This window comes from Carlito syrichta, unplaced genomic scaffold (assembly GCF_000164805.1).
Source record: "Carlito syrichta isolate Samal-C Ts95f unplaced genomic scaffold, Tarsius_syrichta-2.0.1 Scaffold311854, whole genome shotgun sequence".
NCBI classification, from domain to species: Eukaryota; Metazoa; Chordata; class Mammalia; order Primates; family Tarsiidae; genus Carlito; species Carlito syrichta.
In genome coordinates this window covers 72,920-85,309 of record NW_007255950.1, presented here as the reverse complement: position 1 = coordinate 85,309, position 12,390 = coordinate 72,920, and the positions used below count along the sequence as shown (strand labels likewise).

At 45.0% G+C, this 12,390-nt stretch overlaps 1 protein-coding gene across 1 annotated transcript; it reads right to left on the bottom strand.

Moving 5' to 3' along the window:
• Positions 1–3,608: 3,608 nt before the first annotated feature.
• On the bottom strand, positions 3,609–3,767 carry LOC103271712 (small integral membrane protein 11A-like). The gene has a single exon (XM_008069205.1). The coding sequence runs from the start codon at positions 3,765–3,767 to the stop codon at positions 3,609–3,611; it is 159 nt and encodes a 52-aa protein (XP_008067396.1).
• Positions 3,768–12,390: the final 8,623 nt, after the last annotated feature.

The following is a 12,390-nucleotide window of genomic DNA, read 5'->3' as shown; positions in this document are numbered from 1 at the left end:
CACTGCAGCCTCGACCTGCTGGGCTCCGGCGATCCTCCTGCCTCAGCCTTCCAAGTAGCTGGAACTACAGGCGTGCGCCATCATGCCCAGCTAATTTTTGATTTTATTTTACAGTTGAGGTCTTGCCAAGTTGACCAGACGGGTCTCGAACCTGCGGGCTCAGGCAATCCACTCACCTCAGTCTCCCAAAGTGCTGGGATTACAGGCTGAGCCACTGAGCCCGGCTTTTTCTCCCCAATAATAGATAGTATCCACTGCCTTCACTTGCTGAAAGATGAGGCTTCAGCTGTCTTGAACCACATCCAATTATACATGTGGCTTGCCTGTCTCCCAATACAGAAAGTCCTGACTTATGATGTTTGACTTACGATTTTCCAGTGTTACACAAGGTGCGAAAACAATATGCAGGTAGTAGAAACTTTACTTTAGATTTTGAGTTTTGGGCTTTTCCTGGGCTACCTCGCGATGAGAGGTGTGATACTCTCTTGCCGCACGGTCACAAGGATAAACAACCTACTCTCCAATGTCCTGTGGGCCCAGATGACTTTGCCCAACTGTGGGCTAATGGAAGTGTCTGGGTGCATTTTAGGTGGGCTAGGTGTTTTTTGTTTGTTTGTTTTTTTGAGTTGTTGTATCACTCTGTCGCCCAGGCTTGGCTGGAGTGCAGTGGCACGCTCACAGCCACCACAGTCTTGACTTGCAATCCTTCTGCCTCAGCCTTCCAAGTAGCTGGAATGACAGGTGCGCACTACCATACCCGGCTAATTTTTTGATTCATTGTAGAGACCCAGGCTGGTCTCGAACCCCTGGGTTCAGGCAATCCTCTCACCTCGGCCTCCCAAAGTGCTGGGATTACAGGCTTGAGCCACCGAGCCTGGCGACTGGGCTGAGTGGGTGTTTTAAATAAATAAATATGTATATTTTTTCTTTATTTCTTTATTTTTATTTTATTCATTTATTTTTTTGAGTTGGAGTCTCACTTTGTCGCCCAGACTGAAGTGCAGTGGCTGCTCTCAGCCACCACAGCCTCAACCTGCTGGGCTCCGGCGATCCTTCCTCCTTAGCCTTCCAAGCTGCTGGAACTACAGGCATGTGCTTTTTTTCTTTTTTTTTTCTTTTTGAGTTGGAGTCTCACTCTGTCACCCAGACTGGAGTGCAGTGGCCACTCCCAGCCACCGCAGCCTCGACCTGCTGGCTCCGGCAATCCTTCCGCCTCAGCCTTCCAAGTAGCTGGAACTACAGGCGTGTGTTACCATGCCCAGCTGATTTTTTGATTTATTGTAGAGATGAGGTCTTGTCAAGTTGCCCAGGCGGGTCTCGAACCCGCGGGCTCAGGCAATCCACTCACCTCGGCCTCCCAAAGTGCTGGGATTACAGGCTGAGCCACCGAGCCCGGCCTTTTTAAAAATTTCAATAGCTTTATAGGGTACAAATAATGTTTGGTTACATGTTTGCATCGCACAGTGGGAAAAAAGTCTGGGCTTTAAGGGTACCCACACTCCCACCTAAGCACATTGTACTGGACAGGTGATTTTTCCTAAATGCATTTCCGACTTACGATATTTTTTTTTATTTTCGATGGGTTTATCAAGACATCAACATCAGATCACAGCCAGTGGTGACCTTTGACACCATAAATGCTTCTTGCCTCAGAGCCACTGAGTAGGCTATGAACACTTTTCCTTTCTTGCCCAATTTCTTGTTTTCCCAAGCGTGAGCAAGTGCCCTTTTCCACTTCTTTGTTCTTCAGATATTTAGTGACTAATTTAGCCCATGTTGTCTAAATCTCCTCCCTGAGCTGAGAGGCATCGGGGATTCAGACAGACATCCTCATGACCACCTTCTTTGGGAGCCTCCAAACTGTGCCCACCTGGCTTGGTGGCCTGCACACAGCTGGCTGTCAGGGCTCCCCAGCATTGCCCTGAAGATTCCCTTCCCTTCTCTCTGGGGTTGGAGACTTGCTTCCCGTGTCCAGTGTCCTTCTCCGCCTTGCCTCACTCCCGCTGAGGGGACACACAGCTTCTAGTAGTTTCCCAAGAAAGGATGCCTGTGGAAATTGAGACTGTGTCTTTCAAGATGTCTTGATTCTTTTTGAAAACACTTTTTGAGTTGTGTATATATTTTAAAAATATAAATAAGATTTTTAAAAGAGATTTTCTTTCTTTGTGTGAGTTGGGGGGGTCTCTGCCACCCAGTACAGTGGGGTACAGTGGGCTGGGGTACAGTGGGCTGGGGTACAGTGGGCTGGGGTACAGTGGCATGATGGAGGCTCACCACAGCCTCAACCTCCTGAGTAGCTGGGTGATCCTTCTGCCTCAGCCTCCTGAGTAGCTGGGACTACAGGTACCTACCACCGCACAGGGCTAATTTTTAAAAAATTTTTTGTAGAGACGAGGTCTCGCTGTGTTGTCTAAGCTGGTCCCAAACTCCTGGACTCAAGCAATCCTCTCATCTCAGCCTCCCGAAGTATTGGGATTACAGGCATGGACCACTGTGTGTGACCAAAATGACTCGATTCTACTGTTACACATAATTCGTAGTTTGACACGGTAGAGAATGTTAGGTTGAAAATTGTTTTTCTTCAGATTTCAAGATTATTCCTTTATTGTCTATCCTGATTTTTATTTTTCATCTATTTATTATAGAGACAGGGTCTTGTTATGTTGCCTAGACTAGTCTCAAACTTCTGACCTCAAGCGCTCCTCCTGCCTCAGCCTCCCTAGTTGCTGGATTACAGGTGTGAACCACCGTGCCTGGCATTATCCTGATTTTTTTTTGAGTTGGAATCTTACTCTGTCACTCAGGCTGAAGTGCAGTGGCACACTCATGGCCACTACAGCCTTGATCTGCTGGGCTCAGATGACCCTTCTTCCTCAGCCTTCCAAGTAGCTGGTACTATAGGCACATGTCACCATGCATGGCTAATTTTTCATTTATTATAGAGATGAGGTCTCTCCAAGTTGCCCAGGCTGGTCTTGACCCTGCGAGCTCAGGTAGTCCTCTCACCTCGGCCTCCCAAAGTGCTGGGATTATAGGCATGAACCACTGTGCCCAGCCCTGATTTTTTTTTTTTCTGGAAACTTGTAGAATCTTCTTTCTCCCCAGATATTTGAAATATCCCAGTGATGTGCCTTTATAGAAGCATGTTTTCTTCCATTATACTGGGGACCAGGCATGTTCTCTTGTAAGAAAAACCGTTGTAAATTTAAGGAGATTTTTTTCCTCTCTTTTTACAAAGGTATTTTATTTTAGTAAACAAAACGCTGGTTCTTTCAAAAGCTCATAAAAATTCCCATTGTTTTAAGCTAACCATACAGGTTGGGCGTTGATCCTCTACACAAGGCTCAATCCTCAAGTCTTTCTTCTCAGCTGGAGTCAACTGGCTCTCATGTTTACATGGCAGAATCTGCATCCAGGTGGGCGGTGCAGCCAGCCTGGGCACGGGTACAGGAGTCAACCTGACTCAGCTTCTGGTCCTGCTCTCCATCATGTGCATTGTGAGCCATTCTTCTATCTGCATGGACCTTGTGGGGGTGTCAGGCCTATAGACCACAGCTGTGTCTGAAATGCTTAGCGACATGCCCTGGGCTCCCTGTAGGCTTCTTCTCTCATTGCTTCTTCTTTTCAGCTTCCAGTGTTTGCTGTTTTGCTTCCAGACTTTTCCTTTGGTATATTTTTACTCCAGCAAATGCCAGGCAGAGAATGAATGTTTTGGTTGTCAAGACATACAGCGGCTGGGATGTGTGTTCAGGAACCTTCCAGTTCATGGTGGGAAAATTGTGCGTTCACTCCTGGTCAACGTAGGCCCCCCAGACAAGGACATGAGGGGAGGGAGCTGGAAGGTCAAAGCCGGGGAACTGGAAGATCATGGCTCCCAGCAGTGGCGGAGCTGCCAGCGCTAGGCCTGCACGCAAACCATGACTCCCTCTGTAGGGGAAAGAGATTTTTTGGGGGGTCAGAGTCTCACTTTGTCGCCCAGACTGGAGTATAGTGGCATGCTCATAGCCACAGCAGCCTCGACCTGCTGGGATCCAGCGATCCTTCTGTCTCAGCCTTCCAAGTAGCTGGCACTACCATGCCTGACTAATTTTTTGATGTATTGTAGAGATGAGGTCTCGCCAAGTTGCCCAGGCTGGTCTCAAACCCCTGGACTCAGGCAGTCCTCTTGCCTCTGCCTCCCAAAGTGCTGGGATTACAAGTGTGAGCCATTGCACCTGGCGAGATTTTTTTTTTCTCCATTTTTTCAGTTCTTTCTGAAACTCCTTTTATACTGTTTTGTTTGCATGTTTTCTTGTGATTTTTTTTTGTACTGATTTGTGACGTGCTTGTTTGCACTTACTTTGCCATGAACATTTTTCAGGGTCTGGAAGCTCTTGTAGTATAATCTCACATTAGTGTCGATTTCTGTCATGAGGCAGAACCACAGTTGATTTCCTCAGCCTTCTGTTTTAAGACTAATATGTTTCTAGCTTTTATTAGTATAGCCAGTGCGGCAGCAATCTTCCTTCTGTGTCCATCTTTCCACATTTGTCCAATGCCTTTCTTTTCTCTTTTTAAATAGAGACAAGGTTTCGCTCTGTTGTCCAAGCTGGTCTTGAACTCCTGGCCTCAAGCAATCCTCCTGCCTCAGCCACCCAAAATGCTGGAATTACAGGCGTGCGCTATCATACCCAGCCCAATATTTTCTTGAGGAAAAGTTCCTTAAAGTAGAATTGTTGGGTTAAAGGTATACAGAGGGTGTCAAAAAATGTATACACTTTTTAAAAAAAAAAACCAATCTGTGCAATATAGTGAAACCACATCTCTACAAAAAATACACTTTTTTTTTGAATTGGAGTCTCACTCTGTCACCCAGACTGGTGTGCAGTGTCACGCTCACCGCCACCCCAGTGTCAACCTGCTGGGCTCTGGCGATCCTTCTACCTCAACCTTCCAAGTAACTGGAACTACAGGCACACCACCACCATGTCTGGCCAAAAAATACATATTTTAAGAAAGGAAAAAAAGTGTTAAAATTGTAAAGCTTAATATATACCGATAAGAAAAGATGAATACAAGTCATGTTTGACTTCTGCAATTACAAGAGGTGCTCAGAGTGGTTACCATCAGCATCCAGGCACTTCTGATTATGGTGAACTATAGGTAATACATAGATAACATCACTTAAAATGTATATACTTTTTTTGGCACTCCCATAGACATTTAAGGGTTTTGTGACATATTCTGAAGTTATTGTCCCCCAAAGTTCTACTGATTTAAACCGTCATCAGTAGTGTGAGCCCATTAGGCTAAAAGTACTTTTTTTTTTTAAATTAGAGAAACTCTCACCATTCAAAATGCTAAGGATCACCTGAAATGATACACTGTGTTTTATTGATTCTAAGATACTTTTTGTTTGTGTTTTCATATCTGAATCGGGATGCAGGTGATGGATGGTTTCTTGGATGTCATGAATTATGAACCACTGATTCTTCATCTGAGATTAGAGGGGTGTGTGTGTTTTAAACTATCGCTGTCCGTTTCTGAGATTAAAATATACTTGCCCTGAGAAAAATGCTACTTTCTGCCTTGTGAAAACAAAATATGGAGACAAAGAATTACTAAGAACCTGACTTCCTGCCAGAACCTGGGGAAATGGAATAATACAGAGAACGAAACACAATGCTGCTTCAAATCACTTGTCCAAATCGCTTTTCCTGCCTTTCTCATGGGGTGGGACTAAAACCAAGGCTGTGCCACTGTCACTACGTGTGCAATCAAAATCATGGTGGTTTCTTTCCTCTTGAAGTTATATAACAAGCTAGGAGCAATCCAGTACTTGACTTGTGAATTGTAGGATGCTGTGATCTCATAGCTATTACAAGTACTTGAAGAATAAAAGTGATTTGTAAGAAGCAGAGCTAATTGTGCCCTTCCTGCTATTGGTGACTTCAAAATGAATTCCAGCACCCACATAATAATGTGAGTCACCTTTTATTTACTTACTGTCATGAGCAAACTCAGTTGGAGAAAGACCAATAAGGCTTACCGAGAGCTGGAATCTCAATGATTCCTCCAAACCTGTTGAGTTCCTTTAAAAATAATAGTGAACACGATTTCCATTTCACGAAAGCAATACCTGGTCTTTGTAGAAAAATTTTAAAAGAGCAGATCAGAGAAAAGAAATCAGAAATCAATGGTAGCACACACAGGGTTCCTCACAGGTGTGGAATCACCCCATATCTGGCAGTGGGTAGGGGTTTTTAAGTGGGTTCATTGAAATGTTATTGAAATGACTGGAGTTTCTGCTGGCGTTTGGTGCCCTAGGGACCAGAAATGCTAAATGTCCTGAAATGCTCGGGACAGCCCCCAGCGATGAAGAATCACTTCATCAGTTGCCAGTAGCATCACTGTTGAAGAAGTTTGAATGAACCACTATTTACCTCTTGGAGTAAACTGTTCCAGAATTCCTTTTGTTTTTTAATTTAACTTTTATTTTTGTAGAGACAGATCTTGCTCTGTTGCCCAGGCTCATCTTGACCCCCTGGCCTCAAGCGATCCTCCCACCTTGGCCTCCCAAAGTGCTGGGATTACAGACCTGAGTCACCGCACCCAGCTCAGAATTTAAGAGATTACATATTATCTGTCATTCTTGTTAAAAGTGTAGTCTCTAGTGAACCACTTCTTTTGTTTCCTGTTAGGCTGTCTGTGCTGGGTATATACCATCTGTCCCTCAGATTGGCTCTCCATCCTGTTCCTCCCTCGCCCTCGGGGGTCCCACTGGCTTCATCCATTGGAGGCCCTAGCAGGAAGCTGTCGTGAGAGGAGAACAGATTCTGTGTTCACGCTGCAGAGTCCCTCCCAGCCGGGTGTCAGCAGGTTGGCGGGTCCCTCGTGGAAGGCAGGCTGAGTGGCCAGCCTCTCCACACTGCTGCTTTTTCTGGCGCTTCAGCTGTTCACGCCCCCCTGCTTGTGATGCCAGGCCCTGCCCTATAGCTCGTGGTTTTCCTGCTCCCTGCTTTATAAATAACACCCTTGTTAAACTCTACTCAGATGACCCAATCTGAATGTGCCTGCTTTCCTGCTGAGACCTGATACATTACCTTTCCTCATCAATGATTAATTTCTTAGGACATTCTTAATGGCCACATAGTATTCCATAAATATCCAGACTCCTGCTGTTGGACATGTTTATTTCCTTCTTGTAACATTGCTGTAACAAACATCCTTTAAACTAAATCTTTCTGGATGTTCTTTCGTGTTTTCTGAGGATGAGTACTGAGAGTTGATAAAAGGGTATATGAGTCTTCTTTAAAGCTGAATTTAGCCGGGCTTGGTGGCTCAGCCTGTAATCCCATGCCTTTGGGAGGCTGAGGTGAGTGGATTGCCTGAGACTGAGGGTTCGAGACCCACCTAGGCAACTTGGCGAGACCACATCTCTACAATAAATCAAAAATTAACCAGGCATGGTAGCACACACATGTAGTTCCAGCTACTTGGAAGGCTGAGGCGGAAGGATCACCGGAGCCCAGCAGGTCGAGGCTGCAGTGGCCGGGAGCGGCCACTGCACTCCAGTCTGGGCGACAGAGTGAGACTCCGACTCCAAAAAATAAATAAATAAATACATAAATAAAGCTGAATTTATTAAGGTATACGATAAAGTTTACCCTTTTTGGTGTAGAGTTCTGAGTTTGGACATATGTGGGTTTTTTTTAAAAAAACAGCTTTACTGTGTTATAATTCACATATGAACTGATGTTTTTAAATTCTGCAGTTCAGGGAGTTCTAGAATATTCAGAGTTGGATAGCTAGCACCAGTACCTGATTTTAGGACATTTTCTTTCTTCTCTCTCTCTCTCTCCTTTCCTCCTTCCTTCCTTCCTTTTGCCCTCCCTTCCTCTTCCTCCCCCCCCACCTGCGTGTGTGTGTGTGTGTGTGTGTGTGTGTGTGTGTGTATGTGTGTGTGTGCGTGCGTGTGCGCTCTCTCTCTCTCTCTCTCTCTCTTCCTACCCCACCCCCACCCCTTCCCCTCTCTCCCTCTGTCACCCAGGCTGGAGTGCAATGGCACAATCACAGCTTACCACAGCTTTGAACTCCTGGGCTCGGGTGATTCTTCCTTCTCAACCCCCCAAGTAGCTGGGATTATAGGCTCACACCACCACACCAGGCTACTTAAAAAAAATTTTTTTTGTAGGAATGAGGGCTTGCTATGCTGCTAAGGCTGGCCTCGAACTCCTGGACTCAAGTGATCCACCCACTTCAGTCTCCCAAAGTGCTGGGATTACAGGTGTGGGCCCCTATGCCTGGCTGCTTTTTAACTCTTTATCTTTTTTTATGGTTTAATTTTTTTAATAATGAGGATATATTTTTGGAAGAATATAATAGAAGATTACAGCAAGGTTAAGGTGTTTGTCATAAAAATAAATTTCAAATCATTTATACAGAGAGCGAAGACTGAAAGTTTCTGCTGGCCTGTCTCCTTTATTCCCTTCCTCACTGCCATGATGTAATTACCATTTTCATTTCTTCCAGACTTTTCTCTGTATATATAAGATTATAGCTGGGCACAGTGGCTCACGCCTGTCATCCCAGCACTTTGGGAGGTGGAGGCGAGAGAACTGCCTGAGCTCAGGGGTTCGAGACCAGCCTGGGCAACTTGGTGAGCCCTTTTCTCTACAATTAAAAAAAAAAAAAAAAAGAATCCTGATGAAGCCGGGTTCGGTGGCTCAGCCTGTAATCCCAGCACTTTGGGAGGCTGAGGTGAGTGGATTGCCTGAGCCTGCGGGTTTGAGGCCTGCCTGGGCAACTTGGTGAGACCTCATCTCTACAATAAATCAAAATTAGCCGGGCATGGTAGTGTGCCCCTGTAGTTCTAGCTACTTGGAAGACTGAGGTGGAAAGATCGCCGGAGCCCAGCAGGTCGAGGCTGCGGTGGCCGGGAGCGGCCACTGCACTCCAGTCTGGGCGACAGAGTGAGACTCCATCCAACTCAAAAAAAAAAAAAAAAATCAGCTGGGCAGGGTGGCACATGCCTATAGCTCCAGCTACTTGGAAGGCTGAGGTGGAAGGATCATTTGAGCCCAGCAGGTCAAGGCTTCGGTGACCATAAGCGTGCCACCACACTCCAGCCTGGGTGACAGAGTGAGACTCCAGCCCCCCCCCACCAAAGGATTATATACATAGTATGAGACACACACATATATGAATGAGCATATTATATATCCCATATTCTACAATTGTTTTGTTTAATAGTATCTTGATTTTTTTTTTCTATTTTCCTTTTCTGTTGGTTATAATTTCTTTGTATATTATGGTTATTAGTTTTCTCATCTGTCATTGTTTATTAACAGCATTCATGCTACTTTTTCATCAGAAGAAGTTTCTAGTTTGTATGAAATCTAAACTGTTATCTTTCTTTAGTCTTCTGGAATTGACTTTGCTTCAGCAGGGCTTCCCTGCCCCCAAGATTACACAAATATTTGGAAAATACAGAAGAATTTTTTTGTGTTAAGAATATTTACCTTCTTAAATTGCAAGACGTTCTTTTTGTATGAATAGGTAAGAATTTTAGATAAGGCATTCCTGTGGCCTCAGCACTTATCGTATTTCATTTCCATACATGAATAAACTTTTTTTTTTTAATCAGAGTCTCACTCTGCCACCCGGGCTGGAGTGCAGTGGCACGCTGATGGCTACTGCAGCCTCAACCTGCTGGGCTCCGGCGATCCTTCCTCCTCAGCCTTCCAAGTAGCTGGAACTACAGGCATGTGCTATCATGCCCAGCTAATTTTTTTATTTACTGTAGAGATATAGAGACAAGGCCTTGCCATGTTGCCTACGCCTAGTCTCGAACCTGTGGACTCAGGCAGTCCTCTTACCTCTACCTCCCGAAGTGCTGGGGTGACAGGGCATGAGCCATTGCACCTGGCTCTTGTCATTTTTTAAAAACTCAATGTAGTAATTTCACCATGCTCCTTAGATAGTCTTCTGCCTTTTTTTTTCTTCAAGAGACAGGGTCTTGCACTGTTGCCCAGGCCATAGCACAGTAGATATTGACAGGTGTGATCACGGCACACTGCAACCTGGAGCTTCTGGGCTCAAGCAATCCTCCCACCTCAGCCTCCTGAGTAGCAAGGACGATGGAGTAATTCTTTTAGAAAGGGTTTGACAGTGGTAAACTGTTTTGAATCCTTAGGCATCCACATCTTCGTTTTCCCTTCTTACTTGGATGATCATTTCGTTGGCATGAAACTGTAGGTCTTAACATTTCTTTTTATTAATCCTTTGAAGATATTGCTCCATTGTCTTCTAGCGTACAGCATTATTCATAAGAAAGTCAGTGTTCTGGTAGTCCCTAGACAGGCCTGGACTTCCCAGGCCTTGTCCCCTGGGGAGTGTACATCCCCACACACTTACGCCTTGTAGCATTACTCATGAGGATGTAGAAAGATGGCACTGGTGGTGGAACAAGAAGTGGTCGATGGAATGGGTGATATTATTGAAATGGCTTGTGAAAGGCACTTTTGCGATCATATCAGGTAATCACTCCGAAATTTCTTCAGGTTGAGAGAAAGATTCTTAAGGCCTCACCTGGAGATTCCTGAGTCCCGGGAGGATCAGCAGGTGACTGGAAGCCCCTTCTCAGGACAGCTCCAGCCTGGTGTTCCCTGCTGAGAAGTTTATTGCAGTAAACTGTAACTTCTGTAATATTGAAGTCCGATGACTTGTTTTCTCACTAGGCTTCAAATCTGCTTCTCTGTGGGAATGAGTCTCTTTTCCTTTTAAGGAACTAAATGGTTTTTTGTGTCCTCCCTGGAAGCTTTTGGAATTTTCTCCCTATTCTCTTGAGATTAGGTACTTCACCACTGGATATCTAGAAGGGCATTCTTTACTTATCTTTCTCACCACCTTTGGGGCTCTTTGCAATTACTACTGACATCTAGCTTCAGCACAGGGAAATTTCTTCTTCATGTTTTCTCCTTTAAAGAAATCGTCATTCAGCCGGGCTCGGTGGCTCAGCCTGTAATCCCGCGGCTTTGGGAGGCTGAGGTGAGTGGATTGCCTGAGCCCGCGGGTTCGAGACCTGCCTGGGCAGCGAGACCTCATCTCTACAATAAATCAAAAAATCAGCCGGGTGTAGCAGCGCATGCCTGTAATTCCAGCTACTCGGAAGGCTGAGCCGGAAGGATTGCCGGAGCCCATTCAATCCAGGGGTTTCAGGAGCCATTAAACTGTCTTCAGTATCTCCTAATTTTTCTTTCACACTGTTCTTTGTTTTTAGCATGGAATGTAATTGTCTAGGGATATGATTACACTTTCAGCCCAAATTCAGAGTCAGTTGAGTGGGCTTTCCAACCTATCTGTTGAGTTTTTATTTTGGCTTTGATAGTTTTAGTTCCCAACAAATTATCATTCCAAAGTATTTTGCTTTCTAATCGGATCTTTTTTTTAGAGAAGAGATCTCGCCAACTTGTGTTGAGTCTGTTGCGTTTCTTATGCTGTTTTCCTCAGTCATTTGGTGACTCATAGTTGTCTGTAATTGTAGATGAGGTTGCTGGAGCCTGTTTGCTCAACTTAAGTGAGAATCCCTGTGCCCCCGGCAGTGAATACAGGTTTTCCTCACGTGACCTGCATCTGATGGTTTTTCAAAGGCCGGGAAGTTTTTGGGAGGTGTGGGGGTGGTAGGGGAAATTGGGGGCAGTGGAATTGCATGGGCTTTCTTATGAGTGTGCAAATAGCTTGTGCAAGCATATAAACGTCTTAAAGCTTTATCTTGGGGGCTACTTCCAAAAGCAATTGCTGGAGGGGAAGGAAGGGGGATTATTAACTTGGCTGCTTCTAAGCCTTTCGATGTAATCCTTAGGGCCAGGCACTGTGGGTCATACCTGTCATCCCAGCACTTTGGGAGGCCGAGGTGGAAAGATTGCTTGAGTCCAGGAGTACGAGACCAGCCTAGGCAACTAGCGAGACCGCAATCTCTGCAAGAAATGAAAAAATTAACCAGGTGTGAGTGTCCGCGCCTGTAATCCCAGCTACTTGGAAGGCTGAGGTGGAAGGCTTGCCCTGAGCCCAGCAGGTCAAGACTGTGATGGCTGTTGAGCGTGCCACTGCACTCCATCCTGGGCAACGGAGTGAGACTCTGACTCAAAAAAAAAAGTTTCCTCACTTGTTTTAGCATTTTATATTGATTCATTCATTTGTCTTCATTCACTTTTCTTGTTGCTTTCTCTTTTTTTCATTTATTTAACTCTTGTATCTACTTGGGTTCAACTTTCCACTTTTTGTTCACCCCATTTTAATATGTATAGTTCTAGAATACAGTCGAACATCTGATAGGGTCATCCACCTCAGCTGTGACTTTTAAGTTTTTTCACTATTTTCACATGTTTATTCTTTTTTTTTTTTTTTTTT

Excerpts from the sequence above, each read along its gene's own strand:
- LOC103271712 (XM_008069205.1), bottom strand. The coding sequence starts at position 3,767 with ATGAACTGGAAGGTTCCTGAACACACATCCCAGCCGCTGTATGTCTTG.